Genomic DNA, 18,863 nt, shown 5'->3' with positions numbered 1-18,863 from the left:
GTTAGCTATGAAATGACCCAAATACAGACACAAACTATAATCTAACAAAAGGCGAGCTGTTTATTTGTGGCTGGGAGAAAGTACAAAACAAAAGGCCGATCCACACTGAGGCCAAACTAACTAGAACTAAACTGGGAAAAACTAAATGCTAAACACAAGAGACAAAGAACAAAACCTGAAGTTGAAAAAAACATGAAAGTGAATAAAGGCAGAGGACATAGGGTAGTGGGAACACAACTGACACAAATGAATGATGATACAGGGGAAGCAAAACTAAACACACTGAACATGGAAACACAAGACTGTAAAAATAAAACAGGAAACATAATGAGATGAAAACTGTGACAACATGAGCTTGACAATATGACTTGGAAAACACAGACAGGAAACACATAACAGTCTGGGGAGAAGGACTGATACACTAGAGCAGACGTTCCCAAAGTGTGGGGCCCGCCCCCTAGGGGGGGCGCAGAGCCATTGCAGGGGGGGCGCGGCATGAAAAGGGAAAAAAAACAACAACAAAAAAACAACGCTTGGACACTGCTAGCACGGGGCGCCCACACAAACGCAAAGCAGGAGATGAAGCATAGCTGAATATGTTTCCAAACCAACTTCATTCTAAGCCAAAGACTAGAAAATATGGTGAAGCACATCTTCCCTTTGGTTTTACCTGCACAAGTGCCGAGGTAGGTCTCCCTGCAGGATTGGTTTTCCCTTCGTCGGGAGCAGCGCTGGGCTGTTTAAATCACGGACAAACAGTATCCCACATTCTTGATTTGTAGTTCACAAACACTTGTTGTAATGACTAACTACTCCTGACATTTTGGAGATGCTAGCTCTTTATACAGTAAAGTTACAGTGGGATACAAATAATATCAGGCTGATCCTGCCACAATTTGTTCCCCCGGTTCAAATCACGGACAAACAGCATCCAACAGTTGTTTATGTTTTTGAACCCATTTTGCAGAGGGATTTTTTGAAAAATGTATTGATAGCAATGTTAAATATTATTACACAGGAAGAAAAAAAAAACAACTACATGTAAAATAATTACACCGTGACGCCTCTGCCTTTGGAGGACGTGTTCTTGCGTGCGTGCGCGCGCGCGAGGGGGGGGGGGGCGCGAACATTTTTCTTGTAAAACAAGGGGGGCCCAGCAAAAAAAGTTTGGGAACCACTGCACTAGAGGAACATGAAACAGATAAAGGGAAACGAGGCACCGACGTAACTAAAAATCACACATAAAGGACAAGAGATTTACACAGGAAACCAAAAATTACACATAAACAAGGGAGCATGGATGAAACCAAACCTAACTAAGACACTAATAATAACACTAGAAGTTACCATTACATCATAAGAAATCAGACATACATGATAAACTCAAAATGCTGGGTCACAGCCCCAACGCCCTCGCAAAAAACAGGTCATTTAGCCCATTGTTAGGTGTTTCCTAGGCAACTTCATGGCATATTATTATTCATTGAAATCATTACAATATATCGTGTAAAATTCAACTTTTCCAGATATAAATTAGTTGTTACTCTCTTGGATATGTTATAGGTGCATAAATGCTACAAATAAGTCAGTTTAGTCTATTGGTAGGTGATTGCTAGGCAACATGATCTGATATCAATAAGAACCTTCAGAGATCTGTGAAGCACCCTGTGCCAGCTTTGGTAGATCCTGATCATACGTGAGGAGTTTCCAGACAAACAAACAGGCAGATTTATTGGACAATATTAGAAATTTACAAATGAGTTTTGCAATTGCAATGATTCAACAGCATCTGTCATCCAAATTCTATCTCTTAATGAGTCATTCTTTTCAGATTCTATTTTTTCTCTATATTAGCTTCATTTCACTGTAGAACCTGAAGAGGGCTTGATTTACTACCAACTCATCACTGCTGTCACTTTACTCACTATCAGTGTGATAATATAAACGTCACTGAGATGTTCCTGAGTATCTCCTGCAAACTGGATCCCTGAATGGATGAGCGAGTTAGTGAATGAAAAAGTGGTCCATGTATGCAGCCAGCTCATCACACGTGTGATTACCCTGAAAAAAAAAGCTGCCTCTTGTTCTATTTAGGAATTTGAAGCATGTTGAAATCAAACGCCCCCTCACCGAGCGTCCCCAGAGTGCCTCCGTCCTGTTCCTCCTCCCACTCTCTGTCTACGTCTGGCACTACGTCACTGATGGCAGCCGTGGAGGACACACAAACATACACACACACCTACATGTTCGCACACATGCAGCCTTTGCTGTGTCCTACGCTCCCCTCCTCCCCACGGAGTCACGTTTTATTGACATCCCTCCTCCCTACGTCTCTCTGAATGCCTCTTCCTGGAGCCATCCTTCTTCTCACGTCTATCCTTCCTCCTCCTCTCTGTCTGCCTGCGTCTCCACTCACATGGATGTCTTCCACCTCCTCCCACACACACACACACAAACACACACACACACACACTCATACTCACTGGGTGGCACGTGACAGATACCCAAATAAACTAAAAACATAAGAGTTAATTAGATTTTTATGAAAAGATACAATGATCTGTGTGCTTTAGTTACACTTAAAGCATACCCACAGGCCATTAGCCTGCCTACTGCATCAAACACACACACACAGTCACACAAGGCCAGATACATTAGAGCGCTTTGTCCTTCTCCTGCAGTCTTAAAATAGACTCCTCCTACACAATGTGTTGCCCGTCGGCATCATTTCCCATCTCTGCCAGCTCTGCTGCTGCCAGACGTACACACACACACACACACACACACACACACACACACACACACACACACACACACAGGCTATCTTACTCATTCATGCTCATAGTTAGCAGTTCCTCTGTTTTAATGACACATATCAGTCAGCACTATTAGAGCGGGATATCATGTGTTCACAGCCTTTTAACATGGACTCATCGAGCAATCACACGCACAGAGCCGCAACTCCTATCTACTTCCTCCTCCTTCTCCTCTCTGGAGAAGCCCAAGGCCACTCACTAACCACATTTTGACAGAGCGGGACTCCCTGTTCAAAGAACTTCAGTTTGTTCAACAAGGGGGGGTTTTGGAGGACAATGAAGTATTTAAAAATCATGACAAGTTTTGGGAAGGTAATTTCCCCCAAAAATCCTGTCTTTGAATTACTCATATGGCTCATATGATCTCTTAATTGCTTGATGCTTCACCCTTTCATCACAGAAACATGAAAAAAAAATCAAGAAAAAAAAAACTGAGGCCAGATAAACTTTTATTTCCTGCCAATCACGTGGGCTTCTGTTAAAAATGACCTGTGGACAGTTGTTTCTTCACCAGTAATGAGAATGCAGCATAAGGCGTGGGGCGTAGGTGGTGCTAATTCTACCATCAGGTGTAATGAAACATTGCACAAGTAGAGTGTGCAATTGAAGTGGTAGCTATGAGAGGAAATAGCCATTTATGTTTGTTTCATTTGTTTATTTGAGAAAAAGACAGCTGATGTTTTTGCATGTTGCTGCGTTTGTCATGTTTCCACCATCATTTTCATTTGCACTTTGTTACTTCCATGATCAGTCCAGCAAATCCCAGTGCTGCTCTGTTTGACTGACATCTGGTGACTTTGTGTAATTTTCAAGAAATCGGTTTGGATTTATTTGAGTTGTGTGACATCATGCTGGAGGATCTTTACAGTGTGGTCATAAAGGGATGGACATGGTCAGCAGTAACACTCAGATTGATGTTTAAATGAAGACAAAGAGTCCAAGGTGTGCCAGAAAAAGTCCCCCAGACCATTATAGCAGCCTGAGCTTTAGTGTGGAGGACCCAAACGCAGACATATGGAGGCAAGGTTTCACAAAAAGCAAACCATTTATTAGACAAGGGAAGTAAAACCAAAAGCAAAACACAAGTCACCAGAATAAAGTAGGAAATGTGAAAGCAGATTATCTTGATCATGTGTCAATGCCTACATTCACTGAGTTGCTACCATGAGACTGGCTAATTAGATATTTGTGTTAACCAACAGTTTAACAGGTGTACCTTGTATATCTTATGCTGATTTTGTGACTATAACTGTAACCGGAAACTGTAGCAGCTAGTTATACTACTATAGCTCAGTCATTATGTAACAAATAACATGCCCTCCTGTGCACTTAATTGTACTAACAGACCTTATGAGGTGTCTGTAGCCTGTGACTGTATGATGTGCTAAGTGGGCTGAGTGACTGTCATGAAATCATTAATGTGTTAATGTGGTGAATGCGAATGTTTTATTTTGAGATATCAGAGACTGTCAGTTGCAATTCTGTCCCGCTCTGTGTCCCGCTAATGTTCGCACATGCATTGTCTATAGCTAATGTGCTTATATAAATGTCAGATGCATTAATTGAAACCATCTAAGCAGTGTAATGCAGCGCTATAATGTGTAGAATATCTGTATTTGTACACGATCACGCAGGTTATCTCCCACCATCACAGGCAGCGCAGCGTCACTGGACGCATGCATACATCCTGTGACATTTCCTGCGCGGTTCTTTTTTTAGCTCCGAGCTGCTACAGCTCTACGTCATGCCTCTGTCTGGCCTCTGCACTCTGCATTTTAATCAGGCAGCTTCTTACATGGCTTTCACAAGGCAGCACTGATCCAGGGAATCTATCATATCTCTTTGCTTTGCTGCTGTAGCAACAGCGTGATATGTAAGAGCTGTGTTTACCTCATTCATTTTGAGAACTAGGCCTGGACATATTCTCTTATTATTCTTACCATCAAAATATAATCCATTAACAGTCCACAGAATGAACTGATCCTTTAAATGATCATTTAAAGCCAAAAAATAGCTCTTTGCATAAAGGTCCAGCTGATGCACTATAAACACACAGTCTATTGTTTAATTTGTCCAGGTCTCGGTTACACAACTGCTCTGCCGGAAATGCTCACAAGAACAGCAAGCGAGGATTAATCTGCAGCTGAAAATAGTCCCCAACAAATGTACTGTTGTTTACTCCCGCATGAGTCATGGTTGCTAAAAATAGGTTCCAACTCTCACAGACAGTGATTAGAAACGTTTAACTTGATATTCATGTATTTGAGGCATTTTAGAAATCTAATATTAACGCTGGATCATATATCTTCAGTCGAAAATCAGCGAGAGCTTGGAGTTGAAAACTCATGAACGATACATAATATGACTAAACTGAACTGGCATTAAATTTCTCCTGATATTACCTATAAAATGTTTAATAAATAAAATAGTTACCTATAACATTCCATTAGTGTCAGCTTTAATTTATGTTTATTGCAGCACACTACGTGATGCCATAAAGTCTTATCCTTTAATATATATTAGCATGCTAATATATAGATATGCTGTATAAGTCTCCATTTACAAGACTGAAGCTTATTCAAACAAACAAATAAAAATTTAATTGAGTTTAGTGAAATTTTTATGTAATTAAATGAAAGTCTGAAAAAAAAATTCAATGTTGCTGGGACCTAGCAGTGCTAATATACCCACATAGCAAGCTGGTCTGGCCCAGATCTGGTGTCAAGCCGGCACTGCTGGCTGACTGGTAAATGGTATGTCATCCAGATATGGGCCAGGCCTGACGTAGATGGCATTTTTTATGTGATGGCATGCCACATCTGGCCCGAGGAGGCAGAGCAGGTCATCTACTGATTGGAAGGTTAGTGGTTTGATTGATTGATCATACTTTATTCATCCTGAGGGAAATTGGGTTAAGGCTGCCAGCCGTGCCAGCGTTGATCCCTGGCTCCTTCAGTCTGCATGTCAGGAGTGTGAATGTGTGTGAAGTTAGTTAGGAAACACTCAGTTTAGAGTAAGTGTGTGATTGGCTGAATGTGGCCTGTTGTATAGAGCACTTTGTGGAATCTGGGAGAGTACAAAAGAGCTATGTAAGAATCAGTCCATTCACTGTCTGAACAGAGCTTTGTCATGTTACTTTTGCACTATTATGTTCCGGCACATGTTGTTATTACATGGCTCGATTAAGGTACACATCAGGCTGACATTTGGGGCCAGAGCTGAAGCTGTTCTGGGCCAGCGCAGGGCCAGCAGTGTGTCTGCAACTGGCCTTGTGCTGGCCCATGTGCGGGCCACCTCTGGTAAACCAGATCTGGGCCACCAAAGGGCCGTCATTCTTTGCGGTATGTGGGCCATGTGTAAGCACATTGTGTGGGACAGATCCAGGCCACACCAATTTTGCTATGTGGGTAGCAGAGGGGACATTAAAGCTTGGCTGCTCTGTAAATCAAAGTGTTGCTTTGTTTGACAGCTAGCTAAAAGGCTATTTAGCCCTTGATTGCTAGCAGCAAAAGTTCTCCTTCTCAGGGACAAATTGAATGAGCAAAAATAGAAGAAAAAGAACCAACATCTTCGCAGGCCTAGCGAGAGAAAAAAGGGACAACAAGAATTTGTTCTAAATAGTTTGCTCATTAAAGAAAGGTAAGATCCTTTATGACTAGAGAGAAGATTTTCTGGATAAACTAGACTTACCTAAGCAGACAGCTAATGCTAATCATTGGCTAACTCACCCTGATCAATCACCTCCATGTTTGACAGTTAGTTTAATCTTCCGACCAGGCTGTGCAACAGTTTCCTAACTCAAAGTTGAGAAAGTGTTTTAGAGTCATTTTATATAATCAAAGAACTCAATTGTTTTGTATCTCTATGTATCCCTCATGTTGGATAATTCATCTCTAACAGACAAACCTTTTAAGAGCCTAACTGGTAAAGTGAACGTTCACTCATTGGACAGTTTATTAGTTACACCCAGCTTGTACCAGGTTGGAACCTGATTTTCTTTAGTTTATGGATTCAACAAGAAGCCGGTGTTGAGCCTGTATGAACTGCAGCTTCAGTTTCCTTACAGGAGTGCCATCGGGTGTCTTCTGCAGCTGTAGCCCAGCCACTTCAAGGTTTGATGTGTTGTCCATTCAGAGATGCTCTTCCGTATATCTTGGTCATAACAAGTGATTATTTGAGTTATTTTTGGTGTCCTATCAGCTCGAAGCAGTCAGGCAATTCTCCTCTGACGTCTGACATGAACAAGGCATTTTTGCCCAGAGAAACCAAAACCGTGCTACCTTCAAAGTCACTTAATTCATCAGAGTAGCAATAAACTAGCTTTAAAGACTAAAGGTTTAAACTGAATCTCTCTCAGTATCAGGTTTTGATTTAATATGTTAAACCGTGATTTAACTGTGCTTGATTCTTTTCGCTATAGGTTAGAAGACTTCCTCTATTACTGTTAAGTGTATCAACATAATACAATAATTCATTGAATTCAATTCAAGCTAAAACCTCTAAACATCCTGACTTAGGTCTTGAACACTAATAGGATTATAAAGCATTATCAGCTGTAATCCAGGACTTCCACTCACGGTCAAGTCAGACACTAAGAAACGAGCAGGACGTAATTACAAGGAACAGAAAATTGATGTTGATGGTCCTTGGATTGAGCCCAGTTTATTACCTTTTGAAGTGCTGGGGTTTTTAGAAACAGGCAGTACATTTGTGTACCAGCTTTTCTTTCAGAGGAAAGAGACAAAAAAAATAGAACACTGTGTACCACAGCTGTTGTACGCAGCTGTGGAAAACGTGGTGCGTTCAGGTGCGCAGCCTCTGAGTAGAAGGTTTTTCTCTTGTCTAAAAAGTGAAGTTGCAGGTATTAGAGGACCAATCTGGACTGTGGGGGTGGCGGGGTGGTGTGTGAAGAGTTAATGTGAGCCTCCATCAAAACTAAAGAGCTTTTTCCTGCCTCATACGGTATGATGAAACTATGACAAGGATTGAGAAATATGATGACTGATCAGTTGCTCAGTGCCTCGGTTAGTCAGCAGTGAAAAATGTGGCTGACTGGCATGACATGTAAAATTTTGGCGGGTATTTATGACAGTCAGAGAGCTACGACCACACCTCTGTGCGGGGGTTTCATTCTCATGGAACTTCACTTACCCAATAAGTGGCATTGTTTTAGCCCGTGTTTTAAATTACACAGAGCGAGTTAAGTCGTTGTTTCACATGGCGATAAACACCATTACACACTGGAATTCACTCTGGCACCATAATTATTGCAGCTTAAAGAAGGATTTATACATGAAAGCGCAGAAAGCGTACACATGTAGGGTTTACTATGTATGGTTTGACCCAGATGTGGAAGCTGTTGTTGGCAGATCAGGGTCACTGTGATAAAACCCTTATCCGAGAGCTTAAACAAGCATGCATATCTGGTGGCAAAAACACTTATAGTGTGATACTGAAGCTGCTGAGCCCTTTTGAAGGAAAACAACTGTGATAGCTGTAAATATGATGTTATTAGAAACCAGTGGGTCTGAAACTGAAGGTCCAACTTTTACCACAGAGGAGTGGTCACCACTTAATTAAGGACGAACACAGATTTTTATATATTTTAAAGACTTTTCTTATTTTGTCCTTTTGTTTCATGAAATCTTTTCAGCTATTAAAAAACAAACACCTTCAAATCACTCTGGATGATCACAAAAAGACGCTCCTTCTTTTTAAGGGGTGGAAGATAAGAGAGATAAAAATGATCCCTCCATGTTTTTTATTTTGGATCTACTTGTGTTGAGCAGTTTAATGTGATTCACAGTTTGCAACATTAGATGTGTTTTTTACTGCACCCTTTCAGTTCATCCTCTGATTGAAACATCAGCTCCATTACCCTTGCCTTTGTGCTAACTCTTTCTTCAGATTGGATGGACTATGCAAACAAAAGGCCAGAGATGTGTGCTCGGGTGGCCAAATGAAGGATACTGCCTCTCTTTAACGTCATAAGCATAAACTCTTGGCTCACTTTTATATATGCTCAGAAAAATGATTTGAAACTATACCCATGTTTAATATGAGCACACACCATTATAGCACTATATTTATTGCAGAAAAATAAGAACAGTTCCTTTTAGTCCAAATCCGCTCACAAGAAAATAGCTGAAAGCAAATCGATCATTTCATTCATTTTTGAGGTGAAATGGTCCTTTTTTGTTTAGACTAATTCATAACGGCTGAAAGTAGCATGCTGCAGTCCTAAAATAATAATGATAATAAGAGCACTGAAATTATAAGTATACATTGTAACACCCTTACATTAATAACAGTATTTTCTATATATTGATTTAATTTTCTTTGTTCTTTTTACACATTCTTTAAGAGGTTTGTAGTACAAACATCGCTTATCATTTGAGGAACATAGCCAGAATCAGACATGCAGCAACACTGCAGAGGTTCTTGTCCATGCATTTGTGTCTCAGGCCCTCGCTCTCCTGAGTGATAGATGTGATAGAGTAGGAGGCTCCGGTGAAGTCTCAGTCCTCCTCTCTGGGTCCTGGAGGCGTACAGCTCTTCTTTCTGGGCTACCAAAGAACAGTTTTAGAGGTCTACAGATGGTGCAAAATGCAGCTGCTCGCATTTTAACAAGAACTGGGAAATTTGAGCACATTACCCCTGTACTGAGATGTCTTCATTGGATACCTTGTCAGGTTCGATCAGATTTTAAGGCACCTTCATACCTCTCCGACCTTTTACACCTTTATGTTCCATCTCGTGCTCTACAATCTCAGGACTCTGGCCTTCTGAAGGTTCCTGGAGCCAGAAAAAAGACAACTGGAGAGCGTGTTTTTCTTTTCGTGCCCCGTTTCTGTGGAACAACCTCCCTCAAGATATTAATTCAATTTTCAATTCAATTCAATTCAATTCAATTTTATTTATATAGCGCCAAATCACAACAAATGTCGCCTCAAGGCGCTTCATAGATACAGAGAAAAGCCCAACAATCATATGACCCCCTATGAGCAAGCACTTTGGCGACAGTGGGAAGGAAAAACTCCCTTTTAACAGGAAGAAACCTCCGGCAGAACCAGGCTCAGGGAGGGGCGGCCATCTGCTGCGACCGGTTGGGGTGAGAGAAGGAAGACAGGATAAAGACATGCTGTGGAAGAGAGACAGAGATTAATAACAGATACGATTCAATACAGAGAGGTCTGTTAATACATAGTGAGTGAGAAAGGTGACTGGAAAGGAAAAACTCAATGCATCATGGGAATCCCCCGGCAGCCTACATCTATTGCAGCATAACTAAGGGAGGATTCAGGGTCACCTGGTCCAGCCCTAACTATATGCTTTAGCAAAAAGGAAGGTTTTAAGCCTAATCTTAAAAGTAGAGATAGTGTCTGTCTCCTGAATCCAAACTGGAAGCTGGTTCCACAGAAGAGGGGCCTGAAAACTGAAGGCTCTCCCTCCCATTCTACTTTTAAATACTCTAGGAACAACAAGTAGGCCTGCAGAGCGAGAGCGAAGTGCTCTAATAGGGTGATATGGTACTACAAGGTCATTAAGATAAGATGGGGCCTGATTATTTAAGACCTTGTATGTGAGGAGCAGGATTTTGAATTCAATTCTGGATTTAACAGGAAGCCAATGAAGGGAAGCCAAAACAGGAGAAATATGCTCTCTCTTTCTAGTCCCTGTCAGTACTCTTGCTGCAGCATTTTGGATTAGCTGAAGGCTTTTCAGTGAGTTTTTTGGACATCCTGATAATAATGAATTGCAGTAGTCTAGCCTGGAAGTAATAAATGCATGAACTAGTTTTTCAGCGTCACTCTGAGACAGGATATTTCTAATTTTAGAGATGTTGCGCAAATGGAAGAACGCAGTCTTACATATTTGTTTAATATGTGCGTTGAAGGACATATCCTGGTCAAAAATGACTCCAAGGTTCCTCACAGTGTTACTGGAGGCCAAGGTAATGCCATCCAGAGTAAGAATCTGGTTAGATACCATATTTCTAAGCTTTTCAGCGCCGAGTACAATGACCTCAGTTTTATCTGAGTTAAGAAGCAGAAAGTTAGTGGCCATCCAAGTCTTTATGTCTTTAAGACATTCCTGCAGTTTAACTAATTGGTGTGTGTTATCTGGCTTCATGGACAGATAGAGCTGGGTGTCATCTGCATAGCAGTGAAAATGTATGCTATGTCTTCTAATGATGCTGCCTAGGGGAAGCATGTATAATGTAAACAGAATTGGTCCTAGCACCGAACCCTGTGGAACTCCATAATTAACCTCAGTGTGTGAAGAGGACTCTCCATTTACATGCACAAATTGGAGTCTATTAGATAGATATGATACAAACCACTGCAGTGCAATACCTGTAATACCTACAGCATGTTCTAATCGCTCTAATAGGATATTATGGTCAACAGTATCGAATGCTGCACTAAGGTCAAGAAGGACAAGCACAGAGATGAGTCCACTGTCAGAGGCCATAAGAAGATCATTTGTAACCTTCAATAAAGCTGTTTCTGTGCTGTGATGAACTCTGAAACCTGACTGAAACTCTTCAAATAAACCATTCCTCTGCAGATGATCTGTTAGCTGTTTGACAACTACTCTTTCAAGGATTTTTGATATGAAAGGAAGGTTGGAGATTGGCCTATAATTAGCTAAGACTGCTGGGTCTAGAGATGGCTTTTTGAGTAAAGGTTTAACTGCAGCCACCTTGAAGGCCTGTGGTACATAGCCGATTATTAGAGATAGGTTGATCATATATAAGATCGAAGAATTAATCAATGGCAGGACTTCTTTGAGCAGTTTTGTAGGAATGGGGTCTAAAAGACACGTTGATGGTTTGGAGGAAGTAATTATTGAAGTTAACTCAGAAAGATCGATTGGAAAAAAAGAGTCTAACTTAACATCAATGGAACTATGAGTAGCTGTAGATAATATTACATCTGTGGGATGATTATTGGTAATTTTTTCTCTAATGATAAAAATTTTATTTGTGAAGAAGTTCATGAAGTCATCACTAGTTAACGTTAAAGGGATGGTTGGCTCAAAAGAGCTCTGACTTTTTGTCAGCCTGGCTACAGTGCTGAAGAGAAACCTGGGGTTGTTCTTATTTTCTTCAATCAGTGATGAGTAGTAAGCTGTTCTGGCTTTGCGGAGGGCTTTCTTATAAAGCAACAAACTATTTCTCCAGGCTAAATGATGATCCTCTAAATTTGTGACACGCCATTTCCTCTCCAGATTACGAGTCATCTGCTTTAGGGTACGTGTTTGAGAATTATACCACGGGGTCAGGTACTTCTGATTAGAGACCTTAGTTTTCACTGGAGCTACAGTATCCAGAGTCGTACGTAGTGAGGAGGTGAAATTATTAACAAGATAATCGACCTCTGTTGGGGTAGCGTTCAGATAGCTGCTCTGCTCTGTGTTGGTACAGGGCATTGACGATGATAACAGTGGCTGGATTATATTCTTAAACTTAGTTACAGCGCTTTCAGAAAGACATCTACTTTGATAAAGTCCAATCTCCACTGCTGCGTAATCAATTATTGTAAATGTAAATGTTATCAAGAAATGATCAGACAGGAGAGGGTTTTCAGGAAACACTGTTAAATGTTCAGTTTCTATGCCATATGTTAAAACAAGATCTAGAGTGTGATTAAAGTGGTGGGTGGGTTCTTTTACATTTTGAGAGAAACCAATTGAGTCTAACAACAGATTAAATGCCATGTTGAGGCTGTCATTTTTAGCATCTACATGGATGTTAAAATCACCCACAATAATTATTTTATCTGAGCTCAGAACTAAATTAGATATAAAGTCTGAGAAATCAGACAGAAAGTCTGTGTAAGGCCCAGGTGGACGATAGATGATAACAAGTAAGACTGGTTTCTGAGTTTCACAGCTGGGGTGGACAATGTTAAGCATCAGGCTTTCAAATGAATTAAAAGTCTGTCTTGGTCTTTCATTAATTAATAGACTGGTGTGAAAAATTGCTGCCACACCGCCCCCTCGACCTGTGCTTCGAGATTTCTGGTAGTTAGAATGACTCGGGGGTGTTGATTCATTTAAACTAACATAATCATCCTGCTGCAACCAGGTTTCTGTAAGGCAGAGTAAATCAATTTGTTGATCAATTTGAGCACATTATTAGGCAGGCATGCTCTGTGGAGGTTTTTAAAACTAAGTTGAAGATGCATTTGTTCACCCTATCTTACACGTCTTAATTCTATGGCTTTTAGTTTTTAAATTTTTACTGTTTTTAACTTGTATTGCTATGTGTCGCTTTTATTTTATTTATCTCTTTAGTTTCAAATAGTTGTACAGCATTTTGTTTGAAAGCGCTTTATAAATAAAGTTATTATTATTATTATTATTATTAAAAAACACATTTTGGGGTCAACTTGAAAGAGAAGTAGATGTGAAATGCAAAAGTGAGTGAAAAGTGGTGATATGTAGAACCTCCTTATATCATTCCCTATATGTTGTCAGTACAAACAATGGGATTATGAAACATAGCTCTATATAGCATTATTAACGCTTTGACCTTGAGACCAATCTATTGATCTTGAAGGAGAGGTCAGAGGTCAAATGTGGCATGATAATGTAAACCTTCATGTGGTACTTTGAATATCTTGATAAAACACGCCACACTTCATACACCACACACGAATCATAGTTTCTATGGTGTGTGTGTGTGTGTGTGTGTCGATGTCTTGATGCATTCTCAATCATCCAGGAAAATAAATCTCCAAAAGTTGATTCTGTTCATCTGGACGTAACGTTTTGTGGGAGAAACGTTTCGTCACTCATCCAGTTGACTTCTTCAGTCTCAGCTGACTGCAGGTTTCCCCAATCTTCTAAACAGTACATTTGCATAATGACTGAAACCAGATCACTGAAGGAACAATGGGCTGTGAGGTCAGTTCGTTAATCTTACTTATGCAAAGTCTCATGACCATTGATCAACAACCACTGACCAAAACCCACTGATCAAAGACCACTGATCAAAGACCACTGATCAATGGCCATGAGTACCATTCACAGAGAGTTGGGGAATGGCTGCAATCACAGCATTGTAAGATGGCGAAAGATGTACCCTTAGGCCCCCTCCTCGATTCAGAGATGGTCTTTCCCTTTTCACGTAAATGGCCTCCTTGACTCCGCGGTCAAACCAGCGTTCCTCCCTGTCCAGGTTGTGTACATCCTCATCCTTGAAAGAGTGTCCACTAGCCTGTAGGTGTAAATACACTGCAGAGTCCTGTCCTGACGAGGTAGCTCTTCTGTGTTCGCCAGAGGTTGTTTGGTTTCCCCGATGTATAAATCCTTGCAATCCTCCTGGCACTTAACAACATACACTACATTACTCTGTTTGTATTGGGGACCCGATCCTTGGGGTTGACCAATTTTTGGCGCAGCGTGTTTTGGGGTTTAAAAGCCACAGAGACCCGGTGTTTCGAAAAAATGCGTCTCAACTGCTCCGATACTCCTGACAAATATGGTATCACTACAGGTTTTCACTTAGGCAGCGGTTGTCCTTCTCTCCTGGATCGGAGTGTGTGTCTATGGTTACCTCGGTGGATGTAAGGTAAACTTTAACAGATTGTCAACATGACCCCACTCGACACCCCTTATGAGAATTCACTCAAAAACTTTTGAGTAATTGTGTTTACAGACAAAAAGAATGACACACGGGTCTAATGTTTTAAGCTTAAGGTGTTCACAAACCTCATGTGGTTCCAGACTTAGCGGCTCTCTGGTAAGAGTGATGACGTTGACAGCAGTGGAAAAAGTTAGACAACTCTACCTTCGAATTACTTTCGTTTTTTCCAACGAATGAACTCTTCACACTTCAGGGTGACATCAGACAGGAGGTCAAAATCTTTTTCTACTTCACCTTTTCCTCAACACTTTATAATAAATGTTCACAGTCATGTTAGTGGTCTCCATTGTTCTGCACTGTAGCTCATGTGTAATAAAGGAATGCCATGATCAGACTTCCAGGAACCTTGTTTTTCTTGACTGCTGACTTCACTGTGTACTAAATGTGGCTGTAACTATAATCAAACCCATGAACTCATTGCAATTGGTTTTTCAGCAAACATTCCACATACTGTGTCCGAGTCTTGTCAACAGGATATTTGTCACACTGAAGACTTACTCCAGTCTTTTACAAACAGCCTGGCTTATTTATAGCTCTGCCTCTCACACTTTGTTGCAGCAGTGTTGCCATCCTCTCCTACATTAGAACAGCATGTGACCCATAAGTGGCAAAAATAATGGTAATGATTTCCCAGAACTACTAAATAACAGCTAAGCTGAGGAGTAAAAATTATAATTTTTCAGTATTTGGGGTCAGGGGGAGTTGTAATTGTGTGAGCTGTGTAAGTTCTTCTTTCATTTTTAATTCCTCTTCACTTCAGGTTCTGCTTCAATATGCGGTAAATGAGGAGGAAGTAGGCGTGGGTGAAGGGTAATGTTAAAGGTGATCTTACATGATAATGAGGATGATGACTGCGCAACCGGAACAACCTGTTCAGAGTCGCCTCCGTCGTTGAGTTTTGGGGTGTAGTTACACTCGAGGCAGCTGGCAGGAAGTTAATGATGAAGAAACCCTCAGGTTCTAAACACCACCTGCTGCCGTGTGCATTATTCAGCAGCGGCGTTTGGCCCCAGCTGCGATGTTGCGTAACTCTTCTAATACCCCCTCACCGAATCGGTGTCAGGTCATGTTGGTAGGATGTGATTCAGAATTCTGTCATAATCCACAGGAAGTGGTACAACCAGCGAAGCTGTTCATTTGTGTGTGCGTGTGTTTGTATGTGTCTTAGTGTAAGCACGAGATTAGTGACAGCAAGCCAGACTGGCGCTGGGCTGTACCATCCTCCTCCTGCTTTAAAGGATTGACCCTCTAAACTGTGGCCTAATGTTGACTAGCAGACCTTTTGATCTGAAAGGAGGTGTGTGTCTGTGTGTGTGTGTAACTTTAAACGTCAGTCTATTAGAACAAAGATTTCAGGACAACTCATTAACCTTTCTACATGTTTATTAGAAATATTTACAACATTAATTCAGTCACATGAATTAAAGAGCAGCTTTGAATGTGAGGTAACATCATTTCACAGACGAGACGTGAACAAGGTGGTTTCAATGACATTAAAACACACACAGTTTAAATTAATGGGCCTCCAACCCCACGTGGACAGCCATGTGAACACAGTATGTAGGACAGTCCCCCAAGCAGTAGTATCGATTTATCAAAGTCCACAGCAGCAGCAGCTGAACGTGCATGTAAATGTGTGCGCAGCAGTGTGTCTGCCTCAACTGTCCTTCCTCTTAACAGTGTTTCAGTGTGATATCCGGGTGTAAAGGCCGGGAAATCCCTGAAGTCCCGGTTTTGTGTGTATGTGTGTGTGTTAACTGGTTTATGGTCAACTGTTAACCACTTCACTTCTTCTCTGTCTGACTCAAGTCTCTTTCTGCTGATTCACACATACACACACTTTGAGTCAGCGGCAGTCACTTGTTTGGACTCATTCAACTGAAGGTGAATCACCAGGAAACAAAAAGCAACACAACCAGTTCCCCTTCGGGTTCTTCCTCAAACTTTCCGCCGTCTCTCTTGCCGGCCCGCTTCTTCTCCTTGTGTGCTTTGTTGTTCTCTGTGGGGGCTTTACAAGCCCGGCAGGCACACTGTGATTGACCGGAGAGCTCGGACCAGTGCCCCGGTAATCCCACTGTCCCGGGACTGCTGATGTAGGTCAGCTCCGCGGTGCGCAAAGGGATCACAGCGCCCTTACAGGTTAACGAGGAGTAGAGAATCACTCCGCTCTAGTCCCCACAGGAGGCTATTTTCTCCCTCCATCTGTTCAGAAGGCAGGTATAACCCGATTTAGAGACAAAGTGGTCAGGGACTCCCCGGCGCGACAGCTGCCGAGTGGGACCTCATACCTCTCTTCCCCGGGCTCCAGCCTCGCCCTCTTACTCGGGAGGAAGTCAGGCGCCGCCGACGCCTTCCCCCGGCGTTTCCTGGACTGCTTGGCAGGGCTTAAGTTCTCTTTGTCCTCTATGATTTCGCTATCACACCCGTCCTCCGTGTTGTCCGGCTCCTCTGGAGCCGTTTCGGTTGAGTTAAGTACCGGCTGGGGTTCTGTCTGAGCCTCTGGTAGCCGGGTTTGTTCCCCTGGGTTGGAGCTGGTGTCCATCGGCTCCTCCGGAGCTGACTGCGCCCCGCTCGGGACCTCGCTCTCCCGGGAAGAGTGATAGATGTCCCGGGCAGACCTCATGACCAGTGAGAGTAGGAGGCTCCGGTGAAGTCTCAGTCCTCCTCTCTGGGTCCTGGAGGCGTACAGCTTGCTTATAGACACGGCCAGGATCCGCCTGGCTTCGATGTTCACTTCCATTGCTGTTGTGGCACTCATTGTTATTCTGTGCGTAATTGCGCACCGTTGTTTTGGCACTTTAACCAAAGGCGAAAGGCTAAGTTTAACTTTAGTTTCTAGCTTGTATTCTATCTTAGCTCAGACTTCGGTTCTTCTCCGTTTGTTGTCATCTGAGAAATGAGAGCGTGTGAGTAGCAGGGTGGTGTTTTATTTCCTCTCTGACGTAATGTGGACTTCATTCCTCTGTAAGTGACAAACAGGCGCCGCCCACACCTGATGTAGCTGTAGCAGCACACACACGCACACACACACCATCTGTTCTGTCTAGCATTCCTTCCTCACACTTTTGTCTTGTATTACTTGGATATCTTTCCCTTAGCTGTAATCAACTTGAATGCTGCTTTGGTTTCAAGTAACATTTTCTTTTTATCGTTTTCAAACTTTTCCATAAAACATTTAAAATATGTCAAACATGGTCTCAATGTTTGATGCATATTTTATTCAAAAATATTTCTAAGACATTTTATTTTAAAATACTACAAATTCTAAATCACTGTAGGCTTAAATCGCCCTTTACTATCTATCTATCTATCTATCTATCTATCTATCTATCTATCTATCTATCTATCTAAAAAAAAAAAAAAAAAAACTTGCTCGTGGCAACTTTACGAGATCATCAGATGTCAGATGTGCTGCCCGGTGTTTAAGGACGTTTTTGAATGTAAAGTACCTTTAAAAATAATAAATGAAGAATGGTAATTGAGCAGCGTGAGATTAACCGCTGTTTACATTCGGGTAAAAACCCAGGCAGCAATTCGAAGAACTGACGTGGGAAAAGGAAGTGTGTTCAGTTTCTCGTGAGTTTTGGCTCCTCCTCTATATCACACACAAGCACACAGAGCAGCGTACTCATGACTACAGAGGACATTCCGTTGACTTACATGACTAGCTGTACTGTAACCATAACTAGCCCAGAGTGCTTGTTGTGTAAACCTAGCACCAGTCCCAAACTTAAACCTTCAGATCTGACCAACTTGTTGCGTGTTTGTCACTCTACCATAAAGACGCTCTATAACTAGCTTTAGGTCCCCACAACAGGAGTAACGCCTGGACCACACACTCATGCGCTCGCCGCGTCATTCACTCACACGTTCTGCCTCCATATATGGCTCATCCGGTAGCCTGGGAACGCGCACAGTGGAAAAGCCGTGACGCGAACGCGCAACCGCAGCCCTTCCTCCCCACGGTCCCCTCTGTCTCTGTGTGCCCGGGCACAGCGGTGGTGGCGTCATCTGTACTCCATATATGGAGTTATCACCGGTGTAAATAAGGTTACTTAGCAGCTGTACGACCGAAGTCAAACGGCAAGAGCCTTTCTGTCCGTGCTGCTTTCAAGTCCCATTGGAAATATGTTATCTTAGCCTAACAGCGCAGAAAAGCCTCAGATTCTGCAGGGAGAAATGCGTAATAGAAGTCTTTCCAGAGAGCAAACGGATGTGCACGCAATCAGTTTGTTATTTATCTCTCCCTTTATTTGGTAGGGACAATGACCGCTGATCAAAAGGTGAAGGAAAAAGGCATAAAAGCTACAACGAGATATTTCTTCCATTCAGATTGCAGCATCAGATAAGTCAGCATGACAAAAGTAAATATTTTCACTCAGCCTGCTTGT

General features: G+C 42.0%; 1 protein-coding gene across 1 annotated transcript; it reads right to left on the bottom strand.

The window, feature by feature from the left end:
* Window positions 1–15,837: 15,837 nt before the first annotated feature.
* ier2b (immediate early response 2b) lies at window positions 15,838–17,389 on the bottom strand. The gene has a single exon (XM_085164304.1). It carries the CDS (start codon window positions 17,228–17,230, stop codon window positions 16,679–16,681), a length of 552 nt encoding a protein of 183 aa, XP_085020430.1. The 5' UTR covers window positions 17,231–17,389; the 3' UTR covers window positions 15,838–16,678.
* Window positions 17,390–18,863: the final 1,474 nt, after the last annotated feature.

Source organism: Neolamprologus multifasciatus, chromosome 6, assembly GCF_963576455.1.
Source record: "Neolamprologus multifasciatus chromosome 6, fNeoMul1.2, whole genome shotgun sequence".
NCBI lineage: Eukaryota > Metazoa > Chordata > Actinopteri > Cichliformes > Cichlidae > Neolamprologus > Neolamprologus multifasciatus.
Note: the sequence above shows the minus strand (reverse complement) of the source record. Positions and strands in the feature narration are given on the sequence as shown.

Coding starts and splice junctions, on each gene's coding strand:
- ier2b (XM_085164304.1), bottom strand. CDS start 17,230: ATGAGTGCCACAACAGCAATGGAAGTGAACATCGAAGCCAGGCGGATC.